Source organism: Cyprinodon tularosa, unplaced genomic scaffold, assembly GCF_016077235.1.
Source record: "Cyprinodon tularosa strain WSP-4 unplaced genomic scaffold, ASM1607723v1 ctg353, whole genome shotgun sequence".
NCBI classification, from domain to species: domain Eukaryota; kingdom Metazoa; phylum Chordata; class Actinopteri; order Cyprinodontiformes; family Cyprinodontidae; genus Cyprinodon; species Cyprinodon tularosa.
The window spans coordinates 685001-710153 of NW_024039067.1; the positions used below are offsets into that span (position 1 = coordinate 685001).

Genomic DNA, 25153 nt, shown 5'->3' on the forward strand with positions numbered 1-25153 from the left:
AGAGAGGCAGTGTCAGTGTTACAGGGGTCTCTGGGCCTTGTTGAAAAGGCTACTAATAGACTGAAATAGTTTGTGGCTGGGGTGCGAGGGATCAGCCACAATCTTCCCTGCATGCCTCAGAATCCTGCATGCAGGTCCTGGAGATATGGGAGATTGCAGCCAATCGCCTTCTCTGCAGACCAGATAACACGCTGCAGTCTGCCATTGTCCTTGGCGGTAGCACCAGCATACCAGATGGTGATGGAGGAGGTGAGGATGGACTCAGTGATGGAGGAGAAGTGCGCCGTCATTGTCCTTGGCAAGCTGAATATTTTCAGCTGCCGCAGGAAGTACATCCTCTGCGGGGCTTTCTTGGTGAGGGAGTTGATGTTCAGCTCCCACTTTAGGTCCATGAGATGATAGTTCCCAGGAAGAACTCAGCCCCAGCTATCGCCATCACCCTCTGTGACTCCACAATTGACACTGTGCAGTCTTTCCGCTATCATATATCATTGAAATTTATCATAACGATGAAAGTTACCATAAACCCCCCCAACCCCACTGCAGAAGAGAAAATTAAGGCCGTTTTCTCTTTTTATATGATTGGTTATCAGTCAAAACTCTAGCTTCTGAATTGGCCCATTTCCTCTTTTCCAACACAAGTCATCTCAAGGCACTCTACAGATCAACCAGACATATATGTTTCAGTTTGAAAATCTGTTTCTATAGAAGTACCGTATTTTCACGACTATAAGGCGCATATAAACGTCTTTTTTTCTCTCAAAATGTGCGGCGAGCCCTATAGTGTGGTGTGCCCTATGTGTGTTGTTACTGCGGATGTTGTTAAGACCACCATGAGAACGTTAAAGGGGGAAGTGTGGGCGTGGATTGTGTATAAAAGAACAGGTATGTGCTTTACGCAGAACTCCTCATCTCCTCATTGAGGAGATGATGAAAGAGTGGCTGAGGGAGGTGTATGTAAGGAGACCAGGTGGTTTTTTTCCAAGCATCACCATCACTGTTAATCTGTGACTCCATGCGTGCCCATCTCACAGCTGATGTGAAAAACATGGTGAAACAAATGAACGCTGTGCTTGCTGTTATTCCGGGAGGTTTGACAAAGGAACTTCAACCGCTCAACATCAGTGTGAACCGGCCGTTCAAAGTAATGCTACGTTCACGCGTCTGCTGCTTCATTTTTGCTGTTTGTACCATTTTAGTTCTGACTTGCGGCTGAAGCAGCTTTGCTGCTCCTGCTGCGCGGTGCAAAAGTGTGTCTGACGCGCGTTGGGCGGAGCTACTCTATCCTTTCTTTGCCTTGCAGCTATATTTGCTGTGATCAGTGGGAATAAAGTAGTTTTAATATGTTTTTAAGTGAGAAAATCCACCTGAAAACTTAATTATTGCAGTCAGATCATTCAGATTAGCATCCTGCCTTCCAATGTTATTTCTGTCGGAGCCGCTTAGACCCCCACATACAGCGGTGCGCTGTCAGTAGGAATACCATTCAACAGCAGCCTCTGGCCGGGTCACCTCCTCGCGGTTCACCGCGGCGGCTAGTAGGTGTTTCTCATCTAAATAATCTAAACTGCAGGCACCAGGATAATAAAAGTGGACATATTCTGCCAGCAGATTTCTGCATTTTAAGGTAATTTATGCGTCAATAAACTGTTTCAGAGGAGTGATCACAGCGCTCTGTGTCATCAGCGATGTGTCTCTCGCGGCTAGCTTCCAGGTTTGATTAATACTTTGTAATAAATACATGAATAAAGCACAAACATACTCAGTTTTGCTCCCGCTCTATTTTTAAATACGCAGTAGAGGTATTTAAACGTAGTAGAGGATATGTACCGGTATATAAAACCCGCGCCCTATAGTCCGATGCGCCTTATGTGTGTGTTAAATACAGAAATGGCACACATAACTGAGACTGCGCCTTTTAGTACAGTGCGCCTTATGGTCATGAAAATACGGTATGAACAATTCCTTTTTTTTCTTTCATATATTTTCCTTTGATTTTCTTCCATTGGAGCACCAGCAAATATGTAGAATATAATTAAATGTGGTAACTATGGGGCACTATAAAAACTGCTTTTTTAACCTCTGTAGAAATGGGTCATTTAATACATTCATAGTGGGCCTGAAGATCTGAAACAGGTCTGAAATATTAAGTGTTAATAACAATAAAGTATTTTCAATATCTATATTGTCCATAACTAAAAGAGCAGCCTTTCCTCCTGTAGCATGGGCAGTGCAGAACAATATTTTCATCTTTGTGTGTTTGTGTTCATATATCCATCAGCGTCTCCTCCAGCTGCTGTGTGATGGGTTGTTTCTATTGAGCCTGAGAAATGGACATCCAGTCAATGTTTCTTTTACTGTGTCTATGTTCACAGATGCTCTCCAGATTCCATAGACTGACAGCCACCCACAGAGTAATCATGTTTGTTTTCTTTGCCGTATTTGCTACACAGTAGGGATGGAACGGTTTATGAAAACCGTCAGAACCGTTCGGTTCGACTGTCTCGGTTCGGTTCGCGTGTGTTGCGTTCGGTTCATGCGCTGCTCCTTTTCCTCATAGGCGAAGCGATTAGACTCCAGAGCAGAAGGTGGCGGTACTGCGGCCAAAACCAACCACCAGTAGTAAACAAGAAGAAGAAGAAGCGAAGCAGCGTAGCCGGGTGTAGCAGAAAAAAATCAGTTGTTGTGGAGAATTGTGTGGGTATGGCGAGTGGGAAAGAACAGGAGTTGGAAGACACGCCAGCAGCACTTTATAGGTCTGCTGTATGGGACCGCTTTGCATTTAGAGTGACCTACGATGAAGGCGGAAAGAAAGTTGTGGATAAAATTGCAACAGTGTGCAAGCATTGTGCAACACATTTTGTTTATGCTAACAGCAACACGACCAACATGTCATGCTAACCCCGAAACACGCGCATCTGTCTGTCAGCTTGTGAGGCAAGGCAAGGCAAGGCAAATTTATTTGTATAGCACAATTCAGTACAAAGACAATGCAAAGTGCTTTACATGATTAAAATACAGGAAGATAAAACATTGAATCAAAGCAAGTAGGAAAAAATAAAAAACAAATAAAATAAAATAAAAAATGCAGAAACAAAAAAAGAATATTAAAAACAGTTGGATTAAAGAAAACATGTTTTTGTTGAATTGTTTAACTGGAACAGTCGAAGGCAATCCTAAACAAATGTGTTTTTAGTCTTGATTTAAAGGAACTCAGGCTTTCCGCACTTTTACAGTTTTCTGGAAGTTTGTTCCAGATAAGTGGAGCATAGGAACTAAATGCTGCTTCTCCATGTTTAGTTCTGGTTCTAGGTATGCAGAGCAGGCTGGAGCCAGAAGACCTGAGTGGTCTGGAGGGTTGATACACTGATAGCAAGTCTGTGATGTATTTAGGTGCTAAGCCATTCAGAGATTTATAGACTAACAGAAGTATTTTAAAGTCTATTCTCTGAGATACAGGGAGCCAGTGTAAGGACTTTAGAACTGGGGTGATGTGCTCTACTTTCTTAGTCTTAGTGAGGACACGGGCAGCAGCGTTCTGGATCAGCTGCAGCTGTCTGATCCACTTTTTAGGCAGACCTGTGAAAACACCGTTGCAGTAATCAATTCGACTAAAAATAAACGCATGGATTAGTTTTTCCAGATCATGCTGAGACATTAGTCCTTTAATCCTGGAAATGTTCTTCAGGTGATAGAAAGCCGACCTTGTAATTGTCTTTAAATGCTTTTGGAGGTTCAAGTCTGAATCCAGCACTACACCTAGACTTCGGGCCTGATCAGTGGTTACTAGCTGAAGCGACTGAAGCTGTGTGCTAACTTTAGATCTCTCCTCTATTGGTCCAAAGATTATTACTTCAGTTTTGTTTTTATTCAGTTGAAGAAAATTATGGCACATCCAGGCATTGATTTCTTCTAAGCATTTCCTCAGTGCTTGAATTGGTTCATAGTCACCTGGTGACATGGTGATGTAAAGCTGTGTGTCGTCTGCATAGTTATGGTAGCTGATGTTGTTGTTTTTAATTAACTGAGCAAGAGGGAGCATGTAGATATTGAATAGGAGGGGACCCAGAATGGACCCTTGGGGAACCCCACATGTGATTTTTGTCATCTCTGATGTAAAGTTGCCTACTCACACAAAAAAGTCCCTGTCCTTTAAGTAGGATTTAAACCAGTTGAGAGCTGTACCAGAGAGGCCGACTGTGGTTCTTCCGCAGTCTGTATTTATACGGATGTCATTAAACACCTTGATAAGGGCAGTCTCTGTACTGTGGTGAGCACGGAAACCTGACTGGAACACGTCAAAGCGGCTGGTCATATCTAAGAAAGTGTTTAACTGTTGAAACACTGCTTTTTCAATAATCTTACTGATAAAGGGGAGGTTTGATATGGGCCTGTAGTTCTGGAGTAGTAGTTTGTCTAAACTGTTCTTTTTCAGCAGTGGTTTAATATTTGCTGTTTTTAGGGACTGCGGGAAAACACCTGACAGAAGGGACGTGTTTATTATCTGTGTCAAATCAGATGCTATGACAGGCAAAACTTTCTTAAAGAAAGCTGTAGGTAGAACATCAAGGCAGCAGGAGGAGGAACTTAGCTGCTGAATGATTTCCTCTAAGCTTTTATAGTTTATTTGGCTGAATTTGGACATTTGGCCAAGATCAATTCCAGTTGGAGACAACTTTGGTACTGAACTTGATATGGATGTACAAACTGATCCTCTGATCTTTAGGATTTTCTCAGTAAAGAAATTAGCAAATTCATTGCAGGCCCGGGTGGAGTGGAGTTCAGGAGCCACGGACACAGGAGGATTTGTTAGCTTGTTGACTGTGGCAAATAAAGCGCGAGTATTATTAATGTTCTTGTTAATGATTTCAGAGAAGAAAGATTCTCTTGCATTTTTCAGTTGTAAGCTATATCTGTAAAGTCTCTCTTTATAGATGTCATAGTGAACCTGGAGTTTCGTCTTTCTCCACCTGCGTTCAGCTTTACGACACTCCCTTTTTTCACTTCTAACTGCTGGAGCACTTCTCCAAGGAGATTTTTTCTTACCGGAAAAGACTTTCACTTTAATTGGAGCAATGCAGCTAATGATGTCTGAGACTTTAGACTGAAAGTTATCTACTAGTGAGGAACAAACAGCAGAGAAACAAAGGGACAGAGGGGAGACTCACCAAAATAAACTCAACAAAAATATAAACGGAACACTTTTGGATTTGCTCCCATTTTCAGAAGATTAACTCAAAGATCTGAAACTTTTTCCACGTACGCAGTATAACTGTTTACCTCAAAAGTTGTTTCCAAAGAGTCTAAATCTTTGATAGTGAGCAATTCTCAAGATGCTGATTAGATACCATGATTAGTGCATAGGTGTGGCTTAGACTGCCCACAATAAAAGGCCACTCTGAAGGTGCAGTTTTGTTTTACTGATGGGGTGCTGACTAAAACAATGGCTGTGCGAAGTTGCTGGATATTGTCAGAAACTGGTACAACCTGTTGTATACGCTTATCCCAAACATGCTCAATGGCTTACGTTTCCTGTGAGCGTGCCGGACATGCAAGAACTGGGATTTTTTCGGCTTTCAAGAATTGTGTCCAGATCCACACAACATGGGGCCGTGCATTATTCTGCTGCAACATGAGGTGATGTTTTTGGATGTATGGCACAACAATGGGCCTCAGGATCTTGTCATGGTATCTATTTGCATTCAAAATACCATCAATAAATTGCATCTGTGTTCTTCATCCATAACAGACGCCTGCCAACCGCATAACCCACAGCCACCATGGGCCACTCGATCCACAACATTGACATTAGAAAACTGCTCATCCACATGGCACCACACACACTGTCTCCCATTTGCCCTGAACAGTGTAAACTGGGATATATCCATGAAGAGAATACCTTTCCAACCTGCCAGACTCCATTGAATGTGAGCATTTGCCCACTCAAGTCAGTTACATAGACGAACTGGAGTCAGGTGATCATTTCATAATAAAATAAAGTAAAACTGTTTATTAGGTCACAAAATAGATCATAATCATTCACATTCACTGCTTGTAGTTTAAAAATGTACAGAGCTGTTGAATCACTGTACTATATGATACAAACTCTTGGAACCTTTCTATTGTAATATCCTAAGTTGTATTTCTTCATTTTTAAAGTAAATGTTCAAAGTACTTGCATCGGACATATGATCAAAGACGCAAACAGGACATATAATCAGAGACCTGAACAGAGCATATAATCAAGAACAGTGAGCACATTGTTCATTCACTAATTTCACTAAGGCTGCAGCCTGAAGCAACCCAAATCCGATTTTTTTGCCCGTATGCAACCTAGATCTGATCTTTTCATGGCTGTCTGAACAACACAGATCGATTTTTTTCCCAATGCAACCCAGGCAACTTGGCTCTGTGGTCCTGAATCCGATATGAATCTGATTTTTTCAAATGCGACCTGTGTCTGAACGGCCAGGTCGGATTTATCCGTTTCATTAATACCCAACAAAGGTTACTATTCTGCGTCTTGCTACGCAGAAGTGGCAAGAAAAACAACAACTATGGCAGATGATGCGGAGAGCAGTATTATGTCTACACATATTGAAAAGATTGTGTTTTTATGGTTGGAAAAGACCGCTAGATGTGCGCGGCACTAGCAGCCATGTTTACTTCCGGAAAAAAAGAGCACGTTGGCCTGTGAAGTCATTGTGTCCTCTACTGCGCATGCGAGACACTTGCGTTGTATGACTGCAGTTTACACAGGAGATCATATACAAGTCGTATATATTTGGAAATATAAATATCAATGCAAAAAAAAATCGTATTTCACAAAAAAATCGTAATTGAGCATCAAGGCCTGCAGTGTAAACGTAGCCTAATTTTGCTAATTTCTCAGCAAATAACACGTCATTACTTTGCACAACTTTTCAACCATACAATGTGTCATTCTTCAATATGCTTGAAATTGGGGTGATGGTTTAAACGAAGGTTATGGAGCTATCTTTTGTTATATGTTTTGTTTTTTTTCTATGTATGTGTTATAAACCACTGAAAAAACTCCTCCCTATCCCAGTAGCAGATGGTCTTCAGCTCACGTTAGATAGGAATCCTGTTCCAGTGTTCCCTGTTCCCAAAAAGCTTTACATGGCATCATCTCTCCTTCTCTCCTTGCAGGTTCTGGCTTAGCCCTTCCTTGTAAAAGGCTGGACCTTCGTTCTCAATCAGAATAAAGCAGAATACCACAGAAATGAAACTAAAACCAGAACTGCTGAAGGTCACGGAGAGGGACGGACCAAAAGAACCGGAACCTGAATGGATCAAATTGGAACCAGAACCGCAGCAGATAACAGAAGCAACCATTGGATCAGAAGCTCAGCCAATCAAGGAAGAGCTGATGGAACTATGGGTTTTAAAAGATGAGGGGCAGCTTCTGGTCCAGATGGAGACCCATGAGAAATTGCTCCGCAGTTTACCAGAACCTGGACATATTACAGAAGGACCAGAACCTGGAGATATTAAAGAAGAACCAGAACATGGACGTATTAAAGAAGAACCAGAACCTAGACAGATGAAAGAAGAGCCAGAACCTGGATGGATTAAAGAAGAACCAGAACATGGACAGATTAAAGAAGAACCAGAACATGGACAGATTAAAGAAGAACCAGAACCTGGACAGATTAAAGGTGACCCAGAATGTCGACAAATTAAAGATGGACCAGAACCTGGATGGATCAAAGAAGATCCAGAACCTGGACGGATTAAAGAAGAACCAGAACCTGGACAGATTAAAGAAGAGCAGGAGGAATTTTGCAGAGTTCAGAATGAAAATGAGAGGAGATGTCAACAAGTCAGCAACCAGAATGACTCCAGATCAAGTAGAGCTGGAGATCAGCATCTTGAAAGGAGATATCAGGACAGCAGGAGCCACAACAGAAACAATGTGGAGCACTCAGAACAAGAAGGTGATAAAATCCAGCTGACTACTTGTGAAGTGTGTGGTCAATATTTTACTCGGTACAGGGACTTGATATCTCACATGAAAACTCATGCACGTGAGAAACCATTTTTATGTCTGACTTGTGGGAAAGGTTTCCCCAGGCAGCCTGACCTAACAGCCCACAGCAGAACTCACGCCTTAGAGAGACCCTTCCCATGTCCTGTCTGCGGTAAAAGTTTTATCCAGAAAACCACTCTTCAGTATCATGTGAGAACCCACACAGGGGAAAAACCTTATCCCTGTCAACAATGTGAGAAATCTTTCAGACAGAGAAGTGATTTGGCACGTCACATGAAAACTCACACAGGTGAGAAACCACATCACTGTCATATGTGTAATAAATGTTTTAGAAAGCGCAGCGATTTGGTCTGCCATTTATTCTCTCACACAGGGGAGAAGCCTTTCTCCTGTTTGACCTGTGGAAAAGGTTTTAAACAACACTATAAGTTGACTATGCACATGAAAATTCATACAGGAGAGAAACCATACAATTGTGATTTTTGTGACAAGGCTTTTAGACAGAGCAGTTATTTGAAGCGTCACCTAAAATCTCACACCCGTGAGCGGTTGTCGTCATGTGAGGTGTGTGGTAAATTTTTCAGTGAATTTAGTAGTATGGCCAGACACATGAAAACCCACACCGGGGAGAAGACATACCACTGTGGAATGTGCAAAAAATCCTTCATACAGAGGAGTGATTTGGTTCGGCACATGAGAACTCACTCAAGGAAGAGAGTCAATTTAGTGGGGGATCAGTCATTGACAGATCACAGTTAGATTACTTTTTTTTTTAGAAGACTGTATTTCCAGTTTGCATTTGTTTCTGGTACAAGAAGCCAATCAGAGCTCATATACTCATTAGTGAGGCATATCTGTTTTCTCCAACTCCACATACCCATAATCTTGTCCATGCAAAAATCTTTAGAATATATAAGAACCAAATGTTCTGGTAATTTTCTTGCTTTTGTGAGTACATTTAATCTGCTGGTTTGATGCTCTGTTCTTGATTTTATGTATAATACAATGTTAAACATTTATTATTATTGTTTTATTAATTTTCCCTCTTTTATCTTTGGTTTTTTTCTATATTAGCATACGCATTATACACTTTCTGTGAATGCTGTTTATGCCTTTCTGTACTGGTACCTGACGTTATGTACAGTAGTTAAATAAAGTTTTCTTTGAGAAAACTAATGTGTGAAGTTAGATCACTAAACTGTATTCATTCACTGGATTGCTGAGTCCCCGAAAAAAATTAAGCCTCCGTCTACCATACTGGTATCCCCCACTCCCATGGAGACACAGAGTAAAAATGTGTAGAATTTTGCAGAAAAAACTAGCAGTTTACCAGCTGTGGGAAGATGTTTCACTGGTAATTTCACAGTCAGTGGATCTACTTACCAAGAAAATCGATATATAAGCTGATGTATCCTACAGTATAGTATGTAGTGCAACATTAGTCTGCCTATCTCGGACTGACTCAAAGACATTGATTACATTAGCCATTGACATTATGAAGAAAATAGAAGGTAAAGTAAATAGAAAGTAATCACTGTAAAATGTCTATGTAGTAATTAAGTGGATGACGCTCTCATTGTTGTACTGTTTTTTGTATTTCTCATTTGAAAGTTATGTGCTGAATTATATTGCATGTTATATTGATGGAATAAGCAACTAAAAAATTGTGTGTGTGTATATGTATATATATATATATATATATATATATATATATATATATATATATATATATATATATATATATATATATATATATATACACGAGGCCCCTGAGACAATCCAGTAACTGCAGGTTGTAAGAGGCCGGGAAAGCTTTCATGGAGCGCCATAACCAAGTGGCTGGAATAGTGTACAGGAACATCTGTGCAGAGTTTGGGCTGGAAACCCCAAGGTCAATGTGGGAAACACCTCCAAAGATGGTAGAGAATGATCAAGCCAAGATCCTGTGGGACCTCCAGATACAGACAGACTGAATGGTAATGGCAAACCAACAGGACATTGTGGTGGTGGACAAAATGGAGAGTAAAGTGGTTGTGGTTGACATAGCAATACCAAGTGGCTGCAACATCAGGAAAAAAGAACATGAAAAACTAGAGAAATACCAGGGGCTCAGAGAAGAGCTGGAGAAACCCTGGAAGTTGAAGGCATCAGTGGTGCTTGGAGGAAAAAAGAGGGGAGACCACCCGCGATGGGTGAGGAATAGTTTTATAGCATGCATTATCAGACATATAAGATGTAATAACTGTAACAATGTAATAAATACATGTTTATTACATGTACATAATCAATTTATCTGTATTATTGTGCTACACATTAATTTTATTGTGATGGATTTGTATAATATGTTATATTACATGATTAAGAGACTTCATTGAATTCAAACTGGATGTGCCTATTTTTTTCCCTCATAAGTTAAAGTTACCTACTTATTCTACGAAACAGCAAGTGTGTCAAAGTGGTGAATATATCTTTATTTTAAACGTCTTAAGTCGCCCTGAAAATGAGAACATCATCTTTTTTCGATGCTATAGCGCGCGCATGGTTTATACTGCGACCGGTCTAACTAGGGAGTACCAATATGGTGGCCGCTGGCTTCACTTGAACCCCATACAACCAACGCAGTAGTGAATAATAATAGAGATCAGTGAGCTGGAGGGGGAACTTAAAGCGCCGCTACTGTTTCTGACGGTGAGCTTAGAATGAGACAACTGGCGGAAGTAAACACTGAGGAGGTGCTAGCAGCGCTAGCTTCTGCGTTTCCTCTTGTTTTATCGTCGTCTGGTAAAGGACTCTGTCTCTGTGAGATGAATGTTTCTGATTCTGCAGAAACATCAGAGACAGAAAACCCTCTGCTGCAGAAATATTAAAAAACATCGACTAGAGGCACCAGCTCAGACTGCTGGACATCAGCTGCAGGTTAGTGAACCACACGGTGGTCTGAATAAACGAGCAACTGAAAGGGGAGTGGCGGCAGGGATGGGTACAAATACATCAAAATGCAACTTTTAACCTTGGGGTGAGATTTTGAAATAGTTTGGACAGGAAACCCTGTCAGGATTCGATCAAAAGACTAAGAGGACAGGTGCAGCTATAGGTTGGAGGTTTTCAGAGGATTTAACTGAAACGAAGTGTCAGAATGTGAGTTTTTTTTAAAGCACAATAAATATTACTGAGTAACAATAATTGATCTCTAGTTATGTGGAAAGTTTTTCTTACAATATATATTAGTTTCTATATTCTGGTGATTTTTGGAGAATTGAAGTAAAGAAGAATGGGCCCTACTTAAATCCTTGCATATTAAATATACTGTAAACTGAGAATTTCACAACATTGTTTATTAATTATTCTCTGCAGTTTAAGTAAAATAAACAATGGTAAACTAATAAGTTATCACTGGATTACTGGCACTGATACAGGAACCAGTGCAATCGAATCCCATGCAAACTTCACTGTGTATGAATATTTGCTAATAGGCTAAAGTTTAAAAAGCTTAATTCATTATGTTATTAGTTCTTCTTACAATTGACAAAACAGCTAATCAACTGAGACCTTCTAGGAGGCTGTAGATTCTATAAAAAATCACCATGGTACAAGACGGCACTTGTGATGGAAATCAAATTAATATATTCAATGGACCAAAATAAGGATATATTAATAAGAAAAGTATTATTAAAATGAGACCATCCTTGTGGTTTCTTCTCTATGAATTATGGATAACTGAGTTGTTCTGCACATCCTCTCTGTATGTGGTTGGTCTTTTCTATGGTGGCTGATCTTTTGAAAAGTACGGAGCCCTCTGGGTATCAGGTAGGGTGACCATATTTTCATTTGGGAAAACCAGGACACCTTGGAGCGGGGGGGATCTCTGTTCTCATGCATAGCGATGTCTGTGGCATGCACTCACTTAACATAGACCTACGTAATCCTACAATAACATGATATTTACAGTTGATTTATTAAAAATGCTTTTCAGTAAAAGTCAACAGCAATAACAAATGATAATTTCATTCAAAATGTATTTATTAAAAATGCTTAACAATTGCTGTAATGAATGAAAATCACAATGAAAGAAATAATGTCTCATCTAAACATCCGTCACTTAACAATAAAAGTTAACAATAACTCTCAACTCCCAATAACAGATGATACTCAGCCTCAGTAATGAACGAAATAATGTCTGTTCTGTAGGCTATTGGAAAAAATAAATTAACAAATTTACTAATTAACAAAAAATACCTCTTGTGTAGCAAAAATTATTCAAAATGTACCAAAAACGAACAAACATATCAATAGACTATTTTTACTTCCGGAGTCCAGGTGGCTTTTCAGATTCCTTGAACCTCCATTGGACACCGAGACATCTGTGCCTGCTTTGCACACTGTGCACAAGGCCTCCCATTTGTCTCGACCCGGCCTGAAAGTGGGGAAACTCTTTTGTAAATCGTTGGTAAACATACATTTGCGCTTTTGCATGTTGTTGCCGTCTATATTCTGATTAAGAACAGGGCTGCCCGCACTGACGCGGCTCAGGGATTACGTTACACGCAGCGTCGTGCGCAGTGCCCTAGTGCCTGTAAATTTAAATTAAGGTAATTTAAAAAATCAGGACATTTCCTCACTTTCTAAAAAAAACCCGGGACGCCCGGGACAGGACGTGAAATACGGATATGTCCCGGGAAATACGGACGTTTGGTCACCCTATGTCAGGGTAAAAAAAAAAAAGCCGTTGGAAATCCGTGGGCACGAATGAATAAACTGAGCGCACGGTTTTCCAATCCGTGCACGCAGATTAAGAAACTGGGCTTTCGGTTTATTGATCCGTGCGCTAGTATCAATCACACAGCTGCTCCAGCACCTTCAGAGTTCGATGTAAGTTCATGCTCTTAAGCATGCTCATTAACACATTGCACTGCACTAAGTCTATATGTTTATATATACATAACAATTAATTGACTAAACTTACCTTGTAGGTGCGACCCATGCATCGAACTCTGAAGGTTCCGGAGCAGCTGTGTGCGCACGGAATGCAAAGCAGGACACACAGTTTATTGATCTGCGTGCACGGATCAATAAACCGAGAGCACAGTTTCTTAATCTGGGCGAATGGATTGGAAAACCGTTCGCTCAGTTTATCAATCCATGCCCACGGATTTCCACCGGCTTTTTTTTTTTTTTTTACCCTGACACCTACAGTAGGGGGCTCCGTAGAAAAGTAAAATGCAATGGTTCTTTTTCTTTTTAGTCTTAGTCACAATGACCAAAAATCCATTTTAGTCTTAGTCATATTTAGTCAGTGCCTTCCCGATTTAGTTTTAGTATTAGTCTAAATGATGAAAATCAATTTTAGTCTTAGTCAAATTTTAGAAATGGTTCCATACATGCATGCGTTGTTTAACAAACCACACACCGGTATCCGCAATGACTGCGAAGTTGAGCTATGAGTATGAGCCCTCTCCTAGCACTGACTGAGCGCTGCAAGCCACCGTGGGGACAGGCGCCATGTAGGGACAAACAGCGCAACAACGCGTAATCTTCTATGAAGCTCAAGAAACACTTATATTAACAATTACAAATTAATTATAAACAATTACATTTCTTAATATCCATTCGTCAATGGATCGTAAATTTTGTCTGGTTTTAGTCTCGTTGACGAAAATAATTTTTTATTTTGGTCATATTTTTATTTTCTGGAAACAATTTTTGTGCGTTATCTCGTCATCGTCACGGGAAAAAGGGGCGTTAACGAAATATTTTCGTCATCTTTATGGTTGATGAAACTAACACTGTTTAGCAATAAGGTTGTATTAAAAATGCGGACTGGTTTTTTATCACCATGATATTTTTATACATAAATGTAATGGAGTTAAGTTGTAATGTCTGTCATCTTTTAGTGTGAGAAATTGGGAATATGGAGTGAGAGTGTGTGAAATGGGTGAGTCTCACTCCCAATGGAGAGCGTCTTTGCTATATTTGCTGTGATCAGTGGGTAAGAGGTATTTTTAAAATATTTTTATGCGTGAAAGTCCACCTGAAAACATTGTCTGTGCAGTCAGTTCATCCAGGCTACTGTTTGTGTCGGAGCCGCTTAGACCCCCACATACCGCATATGCCCGTTCTTAGCGCCTGGAAGTAGATGTTAGCGTTTTTCAGTTATGTGGTAAAAACTGCAGGCACCAGAATAATAAAAGTGAACATATTTTGCCAGCAGGTTTTGACCTTTTAAGTTAATTTTGTCGTTATTAAACAGTTTCAGAGGAGTGATCATAGCGCTCTGCATCAGCACTGTTGTCATTGGAACCAGCAGAAAAAGCTTACAGAGAGGCGACCGGACCTGAGGTAACGGTCGCTGGATTCCCAGTGTGAGCGCATAGCAGGTATGTGGGGGTCTGAAGGGCTCCGACAGCGAAATAATATATTATGGCAGGATCGAGATCTTGATGAACTGGCTAACCAGATAATTTTTTTTTCATAATAAAACTACTTTTGACCCACTTATGACAGCATATATAGCAAAGCCAGTCTTTGCCGTTGAACACAGGAGCAGCAGAAGCATCAGTACACACTTTTCAGGACGCACTTCACACGTCTAGCCTTAATGTGTAAAAGCATCAAAAATTAAGCAGTAGATGCTTTTTTTGCTGTGCAAGATGTGGTGTGAATGTAGAATTACACTTTGATTGTTTGAATTACCCTATTAAACATAATATTGCAACTAAAAATTAACTCATGTCTACCTTATGAAATTTCCACCTCTGTTCAAGCACACATACTTCCCATTATCAGGACAAAGTAGTGTTGTAATAAAGACAACAAGTTAGCTGCATTCCACATCAAAATGCAGGAAATAGTGTTTCAGAGAGTCTAAATTTCAAAATGTTCTGGAGAAGGATACCCCGGACCCCCTACACTCCGCAAAGCCTAAAGATGTGACACCAAGCTGTAGACCCTATGAAATATTCCCAGCTAAAAGTCTGAACGGTTTATATGCAGTTTATCATCTAGGGCTGCAGGAGATCATATACAAGTTGCATTTATTTGGAAATGTGAACTACCACACAAAATAATCAGAGTTAATCATCAAGGCCTGTAGTTTGAAGGTAGCCTTTGAGTGCTGTCTTTATAGGGATGTGAAACTTGGAGATGATGTGTGGCTTAAGACTCAAACCGATCGAATTGATGTCTGAGACATAGTCTTTGAAGGTAGGGCTGTCACGGTAACCGCACGAATGACATATAGCAATATTAAGAAGCCACCGCCATCACTGCATCTTGGGACAACAGTTGAGAAGGATACAATGGCAGCTGCACTGGTATCAAAACCAAATGTTACTTCGTCCCTTTGGGAGCATTTCGGTTTTCAACCAAATGAAAAGGGGGAGCCGAACAATTTAAACGAAGCAATTTGTAAAATCTGCAGCAAAACGGTTCAAGTAAAACGTCGAAACAACAAATTTAGGGGCTCGTTTAGCGAACTACCATCCAGCTGTTACGCCCTTCTGCCACACAGAGGCGCGCGGCGGCTCATGTCGGTGCCAGTCGACAGCTTGGAGTCAGCGAAGCCTTTGCTCGAGTCGCTAAGTACAACAGAGACAGTGACAGACATAAACACCTAACAGCCGCTGTTACACTGTACCTGGTTGAAGAGATGGTGCCATTTTCCACTGTGGAGAAACCTGCATTCCGGTCGCTCCTCTAATGAGCGCACCGTCAGAGAGGGCTTTTAGTGTCTTTGGAAATGTTGTCACCCCTCTCAGATCCTCTCAAACCGCATAAAGTTAACATGCTGGTTTTTCTTGTCCGCAACAAGGACATGGCTGAGCTTTAAATCACCCTCATTTGTTTGTGTGTGAATTAAGAATTATGGTGCCTGTTACATTTACCGTATTTTCACGACCATAAGGTGCACTGTACTAAAAGGCGCAGTCTCAGTTATGTGTGCCATTACTGTATTTAACACACACATAAGGCGCACCGGATTATAGGGCGCGGGTTTTATATACCGGTAAATATCCTCTACTACGTTTAAATACCTCTACTGCGTATTTAATAATAGAGCGGGAGCAAAACTGAGCATGTTTGTGCTTTATTCATGTATTTATTACAAAGTATTAATCAAACCCATCAAAGTCATCATCCTCTGTTTCTGAATTAAACAGCTGCATGCATCAGACATGCCAATTTCCCCTTCTTCGCTGTCAGAGTCACTGTCGGTGCCGGGCGGCTCCACGAAAGCTCGAACAACAGTGCCAGCAGACACGTTAGCCCAAGCATCTACAATCCATCCGCAAACTGTGGCGTAACTTGCCCGGCGCTCCCGGAATAACAGCAAGCACAGCGTTCATTTGTTTCACCTTTTTTTTCACATCGGCTGTGAGATGGGCACGCATTGAGTCACAGATTAACAGCGATGGTGATGAGTGGAAAAAAACACCTTTACATTTGCCTTAATAACGACTCCAGCTGGAAAAGTCTCTTTAGGCAAAGTCTTTCTCTTAAAAATCACCATAGGCGGCAGTTTCTGTCCATTTGCGTCGCAGCCAAGCACAACAGTAAACAACGCCTTTTCATACCCCCTTGTGTGTATCGCTATTGTCCTGGTCCCCATCTCCTCCACCGTGTGATTCACCGGGATGTCGAAAGTGAGCGGCACCTCGTCCATGTTGGTGATGTGGCTTGGCTGGATGCGTTTGTCAGCGATGTGTTTGCTGCAGTAGGAGTGGAAGTTCGCCAGCTTTTCATTATAATCCGCCGGACGTTGCTGAGCCACTGTAGTCCTGGTCCGGATGGAAAAATTGCACCGTTTCGTAAAACGAAAGCACCACGACGGACCTCCTTGAAAATGTTCGATTTTCATTTCTTCCGCTCGATTTCCATGTTCCTCTGCGTAGCTAATAGCCTTCAGTTTAAACTGTGCTTTATAGGTGTGTCTCTTTGCCATTTTCAGGGGTTGTTAGGACAACAATGTTCTGCATAAAGCACATATCTGTTCTTTTATACACAATCCACGTCCACACTTCCCCCTTTAACGTTCTCATGGCGGTCTCAACAACGTCCGCAGTAACACATAGGGCACACCGCATTATGGGGCGCGTCGCACATTTTGAGGGAAAAAAAAGACGTTTATATGCGCCTTATAGTCGTGAAAATACGGTAATCTCGAACAGGCGCACCAAAGCAAAAAAAACAACAAAACGGGCACCTGTTTTTTTTTCATAAAGATGCTGCAGTCAAATTTGCCTTTAAAAGTTCAGCCTTCTTCTGAATTTTGTTTTTGTTAAGTTCAGTCGGAGAAATGAGGCATATCTGTGCCATTACTGCCCTTTGAGCTGCGTTCAATAAAGTGTTATAAAATTGCCATGTCTTTTTATAACCTTTTTTTAATGTTAAAGTGCCCTGTTTCAAAGGAAATTTTCCCATGTAGTTAGTAATTAATTTAGATTAATAGATTAGAATAAAAAAAAGATGGTGCAATAATATTGCATATTTCAATATTTAGCCTCCTTGAATAATCGCAGGGTGGAATTCCTTAACCGCGACAGCCCTATTTGAAGGACCCCACTAGTGCTGCAAGTTTTGATGAAAAAGTGTGATTGCTATTATTATGGACTATTTTTTTATTACGATATTATAAATTAATTGTATCATAAGTCTGTCTGCTTTAATATAAAGGAAAACACAGAGAATTACAAGTTTCTCTTTTTTCCAGCAATGGGAAAAGTGGTCAAAAAGCTTCCTCAATGTTCCATGATTTTTGTCAAAATTGAAATCTGAAATAGTTTTTACACTATAGAAGCTCTACATAAAGTGCTGGGCAGGCGACTTTAACACGGGTCACTTGCCCAGTCCTCTGACCCAGGTAGACAGATGTCAGTGAGCCGTTCCCACTGCTAGGGCCCTATAATTTCCGCGATCATGGAATCGTGGAATTGGCAAATTAATGCGGAATCTAGTGTAAACGCAGAATTTCTACATTTGAAATTAAAATCTGTTTTTGTGTGGGAGAAGAACGTACGTCGGGGGGAAATGCACACCGGGGGGACGCAAATCTGGGACACAATCCCTCCCACTCCGTCATTTCCGCTCACCCTCCCCCATCAAAACATTGAAAGAATGGCGAAGTGGCTCTCCACAGCTCTGCTTTTGGTGAAAAAGTTGAGAAACACGACGCTAAGCCCTGAGTACAGAGCCGAGCAGTTCCCTTGTGACTTTTACGTGTCAGATGAACTATTGTTTTGCAAGTTTTGTCAACATTCCATTGATTGGAAGCACAAAAATACATATATAAAATGGAAAAAGTGGAATTTTCAAAAATTAAAACGGAAAAAACGGAATTTGGGAAAAAATTAAACGGAATTGGGGAAAAAACAAAACTGATTTTATAGGGCCCTACACTGCCACTAAAGGCCGATTTGTTGAAAATAGTTCTGGTGTTGAATGGTGAGCCTTAAAGGAATAGTACACCCAAAACATGATTAGCCTTCATTTTCTACTCACCCCCATGCTGAACAACACTCTGGAGTACTTTTTTGATATCTCAAATGCATCTGGATATCTGGGAGGCTTCTTGCTGTCTGCTGACATTCAAATAATGGAGGTCTATGGTGCCCGAGGCAGAAAGGTCCATAAAAGTCCACAAAAAACGTGTCAATATTCCTCCATACTGCTCGTCCAATGTATTCCAAGTGTCCTGAGTGGGTAGCGTCCATAATTTACTCGAAACGAAGTCATTTAGAATGTTTTTAGAGCATCAACAGTAGTGTATAGGATTTCCTAAAAGCGCGTTCACGAGTCTACGGAAACCGCGGCAGACCAAACCAGATGAAAGTGCGCATTCAGCTCGGCACAGAACTCCTGCTCTTCCTCAACACTGAAGTCCTCAGACATTTTTCTTTCGTTGTTTCTTTCTTTGCACAGGTAAACAGCACATTTCTTCTTCTACGCTTGCATTATTGGCAGAGCAGACGCTGAATGCGCACTTTCATCTGGTTTGGTCTGCCGCGGTTTCCGTAGTCTCGTGAACGCGCTTTTAGGAAATCCTATACACTACTGTTTATGCTCTAAAAACATTCTAAATGACTTCGTTTCGAGTAAATTATGGACACTATCCACTCAGGACACTTGGAATACATTGGACGAGCAGTATGGAGGAATATTGACACGTTTTTTGTTGACTTTTATGGACCTTTCTGCCTCGGGCGCCATAGACCTCCATTATTTGAATGTCAGCAGACAGCAAGAAGCCTCCCAGATCTCCAGATGCATTTGAGATATCAAAAAGTACTCCAGAGTGTTGTTCAGCATTGGGGTGAGTAGAAAATGAAGGCTAATCATGTTTTGGGTGTACTATTCCTTTAAGGTAAGTTAACATAGCTAGCATGATTATGTGGAAATTTTTATTATGCCCAGGGCTGCATATCTGTCGCATTAATGGTTCCGCCTGCCTCGGTGAGCTGGGTTCCCGTTTTCACAGGGTTTCCTTCATGTTTCTGAGCAATAATGAGGAAATATATTTGAAAACACCTGAATTACAAGTTAGCATATCCGCATAATTCCAATGTACCTTTAAGAGTCACAGCCTCACCAGCATATTTGTTGAACTCCGCTGGACATGAAGCCCAGATGTCAAAGGGACTCGATTTCAGTGTAGCTTGGAGGCTCGTTATGCTCCAGCATTACGCTGGCGAGGACCCCGCCTGGATTGTCACTGTGCAACTTCTTTTCCACACAAAGTATTGCCAATCCCTCTTTTTAAAAATTCACTCTTTAGTGTTTGATTAGATTTGTTAAAAAATGTTTATGAAGTTGAGACTTGTATAACAAACTTCCAGTTAGGAGAGACTGTATTAATCCCACAATGGAAATTCAGTTTCAGTTCAGCTGCTCCATAACTTTTATTATCATATGTATCTGAAAAAAATATTGCCAAAATTGGCAACGGATATCAGGGATCGATTAACTTATATCAAAATAATCTGATTTAAAAAAAACTGTATCAGTCAATCTCTAGATTAAATAACATTCATGGCTGAAACACTTATTAATGTTTCTAAGAATGACTGCATGAAACATGGAAAGTTCTCAGCTTCACATCATTTTGGTTCCATTGACAATGGAAACAGCAGTGAGACCTGCTGACCAAAAACTTGCTGCATGTGTGTGTTGGTCTTCACAGCAGATAAACAGAACCCCATCTGTTCACCGTATCAATGTTCTCCTGTTCTTCATTTCCCAGACCTTCTACAGAGCCATGTCTGTAACCACCTGGGTGATTCGAGACCATCTTCTAATCCCTGAGGAGAGGAACTCTATTCTTGACTACCAGATGTCAAACATTACAGGAATAGAAGAAGCACAGAATAGAATAGAAGAACCAGAACCACAGCAGATGAATGAGCCAAAAGACGAACCAGAAGCTCAACCATTTGGACCAGAACATGTTGATCTGTGGATCCTACAGGATGAAAGACAGCTCCTAATCAAGCAGGAGACCAATGCCTCGATGGGACCTGCTGCTTATAGGGAAATATTTCATAATGGACCAGAACCGGATCAGATGACTGAGATGAAGAAGGAATTCGAAACGAAAGAGGAACAAGAAGTGCCTGCAAAGTTCAAAGATGAAGAGGAGGATCACTACAGAGATCAGGATGAAGATCAGCTTGCAGTGAAGCAGGAGACCGACAGCGTTATGGTGACACTTACTGAGGAAAAAAAAGACGACTGTGGGCCCGAACCAAACCCTATCCGCATCCTGACGGGGGAATTCACTGAAGCTGAGAACCAGCATCAACAGGGAGGCGACCAGAAAGGGTTGGGTTCAAGTAGAGATGAAGATCTTCATCCACAGATGACCAATCAGCACTCCAGAGACAAAAGGCCTAAAGTGGACGATTTCAAGGTCAAACAACCCAAAGCAGGTTCTGTTTCATGTGAAATATGTGGTAAATGTTTTATGTCGCGTAACTATTTGCCCGCTCACATGAGAATCCACACAGGTAACAAGCCTTATTCTTGTGACGTGTGCGATAAATCTTTTATAACCAGGACTAACCTGGTGCGCCACCTCAGGACTCACACTGGGGAGAAACCCTATTCCTGTGACTTCTGCAACAAATCATTTCAACAAAGTCAAAATTTGACCTATCACCTTAAAACTCACACAGGCGAGAAACCTTATTGCTGTGACTTGTGTGATAAAGCTTTTAAAAGGAGGGCTAATCTAGTTCTTCATTACAGGATTCACACCGGTGAAAAGCCTTATCCTTGTGACTTGTGTGATAAATCATTTACAGACTCCAGTAATTTGGCTAGTCACAAGAAAACTCACATAGAAAACAGGCCGTTTACCTGTCGGCTGTGCGGGAAATCTTTTACACGAAGTCACGTTTTGAATTGTCACCTTAAAACTCACGCAAATGAGAGGCCTTATCCTTGTGATTTGTGCGATAAATCTTTTAGCAACAACAGCCATTTGGCTAGTCACAGGAGAACGCACACAGGTGAAAAACCATATCCTTGTGACATGTGTGAGAAGTTTTTTAGAAACAGCAGTAATTTGGCTTGTCACAGAAAGACTCACACGAATAAAAAAACTTAAAAGCTGTTCAAGTTAGTTTATATGGTAACAATTTACCTCAACTATTATCTGAAGACCTTAACCAGAGAAACTACACCAAAAGATTATGCCACTTAAATCATGTTAATTTATTATCATATCTTTTAGATGCGGCCACCATACTGGTTCATCTGGTATACTCTTCTGATATAAATATTTAATAAGCTGTCATACGTAGAATAGTGAGCGGTAAATTTTTAAGAGGCAGCAGGCTGTCTATTATTGTTAGTCTTTAAAGGTTCTGCAGGCCGTTACCTGGAAAAGCAAGCTACGTAGTAGCATAATAGCCTGTCAGCTGGGAGAGTCTCTGTCTTTGCTGCTGGTATAAGTAGCAGCTTAAGGTTGGTTTAATGGTTGACGTGTCCCTGAGGTCAACACAGCGCTCTGCTTTTTCCTCACTTTGCACCTTGGAATGTTTGTTACTACCCTGATCGGACAATTACCGACTTCTTCTGGTCGGGATTTTCAGATATAAGCATCTAGTATATTTTAAGTTTTTGTCTATCAAATATCTCCACGATCAACAAATTGTGATGGACATGTGGGGAGAATGACTGTCACTTACTCTTAAATTTGTGCATCCTGCTTAGCCGCCCCACCCCCTTTGTTCCAGACCGCCCCAGCAAGGCAGCGCCTACAGACTATTTAAATTATAAAGGTTTATATTCAATAACCACGCAGGCAAATCCTGTAAATAGTTAAGTTCAGGCACATATTTGATATGTGTTATGAGAATTTGTATATAATTACTATTTATGGTCTATATTGTTGAGCTGTTATATTTTTAATACATTATATTAAAGTTCTATATTATGTGCAATAGCTTTGTAGTTCGTTTTATAATGTGTCATACTGTATGAATTGGTGATGCTTAGTCAAAAAAACAACAACCAAGCAATTTGATTTATAAAAATATTTGTATTCGGGAAGCTGAACTCACATTTTACAAAAGAATAACATAAACTATATAACAAATATGGAACAGTATTTCAAATAAACTGGGAAAAAACAAAAATCATCCAAACAAGCTGAAACTGATTGTACATTAAAAGGTAAACAGAAACAGCTCTCACTGCATTTCTTCAAGCTTTGTAAACAGGCAGAGGGACCTCTCAGTTTTGGCTTCATTTTCCTTGTGCCTTTTTTGCTCCTTCTCCGACTCTCGTTTGAAGAAATTTAAGAAGTCCATTATTGTTTTGTTCTTGCCCTCTTTCTGGGAGATTGGGTGAGGAGGGCTTGAACAGCTGGTGTTGAAGGACAGAAGGGCGTGCTGCTGTGGATGGCATCAGTGTTGGTGGGGGTACAGTGGTGGAAAATGGACTCGGCTCCTGCTTTTTTTGCTGCCTGTGGCAGCAATTTTGCGGCCAGTGATTTTCCCTGTAAGGCCAAGCTCTTTGACTGCTGTCCTACAGTGATGAACATTAGGATGGGTAAATGCATGATCAGAATGGGATTGTTAAAACAGCAGGTAAGACTACTCACTCCCAGAATTGCTTTGTAGTTCTTGGTGAACTGCTCCTCATTTTCTGCTCTAAACTTTATTAGGGCCTTGGATTGTTCCACACTCCGCATAAGCTGACAAGATTAGACACAACATGTTGCGTTCACATTCTAGAATACTTTTTTTTGGTGGAGGGCAGGGTCCAATACACCAGTGGTCCCCAACCACGGGGCCGCGGACCAGTACGGGTCCATCAGTCATTTGGTAGCGGGCCGCACAAAAAAAAGTGTATGTGTATATATATATATATATATATATATATATATATATATATATATATATATATATATATATATATATATATATATATATATATATATATATATATATACATATATATATATTATTTATCGACGATCAGAGTCTGAGTGATGTTTTATTTTGAAAAATATAAAAAATTGCGGTATTCTCTCCCAATTACATCAGTCGGTCCATTTGTGCCTCTTGACACAGGTTAATTCAGTTCAAGACTCATCCTATCTACAACATCCTATCTTTGTGAGGCGGGATTTTCTGCGGTTACAGCGACCAAAACAAAGCTACGGAGCAGACTGGACATCAGGAGCACACTTCGTGTGTCATTGTCTGCGATTACACCTAGATGGGACTGGCTTGTTGTTTTATTTTTATGCTGTTTGTATTTGATTCTATGCCAGTCGTATCATGTTACTTGATCGTATTCCCCCCCCCCGGCCGGTCCGTGAAAATATTGTCTGACATAAAGCGGTCCGTGGTGAAAAAAAAAGGTTGGGGACCGCTGCAATACACTATGTGAGACTGAACTTTTTGAAGGAAATAAAAAAGAATAATAAAATCACAAATGTTGTTCTTGGTAATTCTTTGAGAGTGATAACTCATTGTGCTGACAGAGAAGACATTGGACATAGTTTTATTTTTTTTAATATATATATGGATTGGCCCAAGAACTATGTAGATATTATTCATAAACCTAAAAAAATCCTGCCTTATAACAGTTACCGTGTGAACAAGAGCAATGACAATTATTCATAACATTATACCATTTACAGGTAAATGGTGATAATGGGATTTTGCTAAAAGCTGTCATGCATAATCATCCTACTTTACGTAAAAAAACAAAACAAAAAACAACTTGGTAGTTTTGTGTATTATAAAAAAATCTCACTTTTGCAATATTCATGTTTTAACACAACGGTACAGAATTTGGTTGTATTTATATTTAACTAAGATATTGCGACTTATTTAAAAAAAAAATGGTGGTGGTTAAAGGTAAAAAGATACTTACGTTTTTGAAGTTCTTTTCAACGGTAAGATGGCATTTTTCTTTTGCTGAATGAGTTCGCAAAGTGTTCTGGGAAGCCTCTTCGTTCCAAGTCAACTATTGACCTCACTCGGTCTGAAGGGATCATTTTAAGGGTTGTAGGGCACTTCCTATAACTATTGGGACACATTACCTTTACACATGAATGCGCAAAACCGAGTGCTAAGGCCCAAAATGAGTGCAAGAGAGAGAAATGGGACTGGGCCATTTCTTTTAGCCTCTGTGGTAGACATTTTCTTTAAGGACAAAGTAGGTATATTTATTTCATTTGTAGATTTATCTTGGGAAATAATATCAAGTTTCACTGCAAATGGGGAGAGAAAATAATATATTTAAGGATTTAAAGTAGGAATGCACGATATTGGGATTTTGGCCGATATCCGATATGCCGATATTTTAAAACTCATGTAGCCGATAACCGATACCGATATTAAAGCTGGACAAAAATAAGCAGTCATTGAAAATAGCAGTTTTGTTATCCATTTCTGACACTTTGAAAAATAATTTCCTCAAATATATTTTTATATGCTGATATCAAATTGATTATTAAAAACGCGGTCGATCTATTTTACTTTCAAAATCTCGTGAAATTTCATCGTTCTGTTACAAACTCTCGTGATATTTTGCAAATTCTTGTGTGATTTTGTTAGTAAAATAGATCGATACCGCGTCAATATATCAACATATAAAAATATGGCAAAATTTCGTGAATTTTCGGGGGATTTC

The 25153-nt window shown here is 40.3% G+C and overlaps 2 protein-coding genes across 3 annotated transcripts in view; both read left to right on the forward strand.

The window, feature by feature from the left end:
• The window catches only part of LOC119790055 (zinc finger protein 135-like), a 10506-nt gene extending 1328 nt beyond the window's left edge, over positions 1-9178 (forward strand). Inside the window, exons 2-3 of one of the 2 annotated variants that reach the window (XM_038295373.1) lie at positions 5750-5927; positions 7171-9178. In XM_038295373.1, coding sequence (XP_038151301.1) covers positions 7244-8770 — 1527 coding nt within the window. In that variant the 5' untranslated portion in view covers positions 5750-5927; positions 7171-7243 and the 3' untranslated portion in view covers positions 8771-9178. The remainder of the gene's footprint in view (positions 1-5749; positions 5928-7170) is intronic. The other variant, XM_038295372.1, reaches the window with a different exon arrangement.
• Positions 9179-10733: 1555 nt separating this feature from the next.
• LOC119790020 overlaps positions 10734-25153 on the forward strand; it is a 28267-nt gene continuing 13847 nt past the window's right edge. The window contains exons 1-2 of the mRNA XM_038295305.1: positions 10734-10927; positions 20244-21602. Of these exons, the coding sequence (XP_038151233.1) occupies positions 10820-10927; positions 20244-21602 (1467 nt within the window). The 5' untranslated portion in view covers positions 10734-10819. The remainder of the gene's footprint in view (positions 10928-20243; positions 21603-25153) is intronic.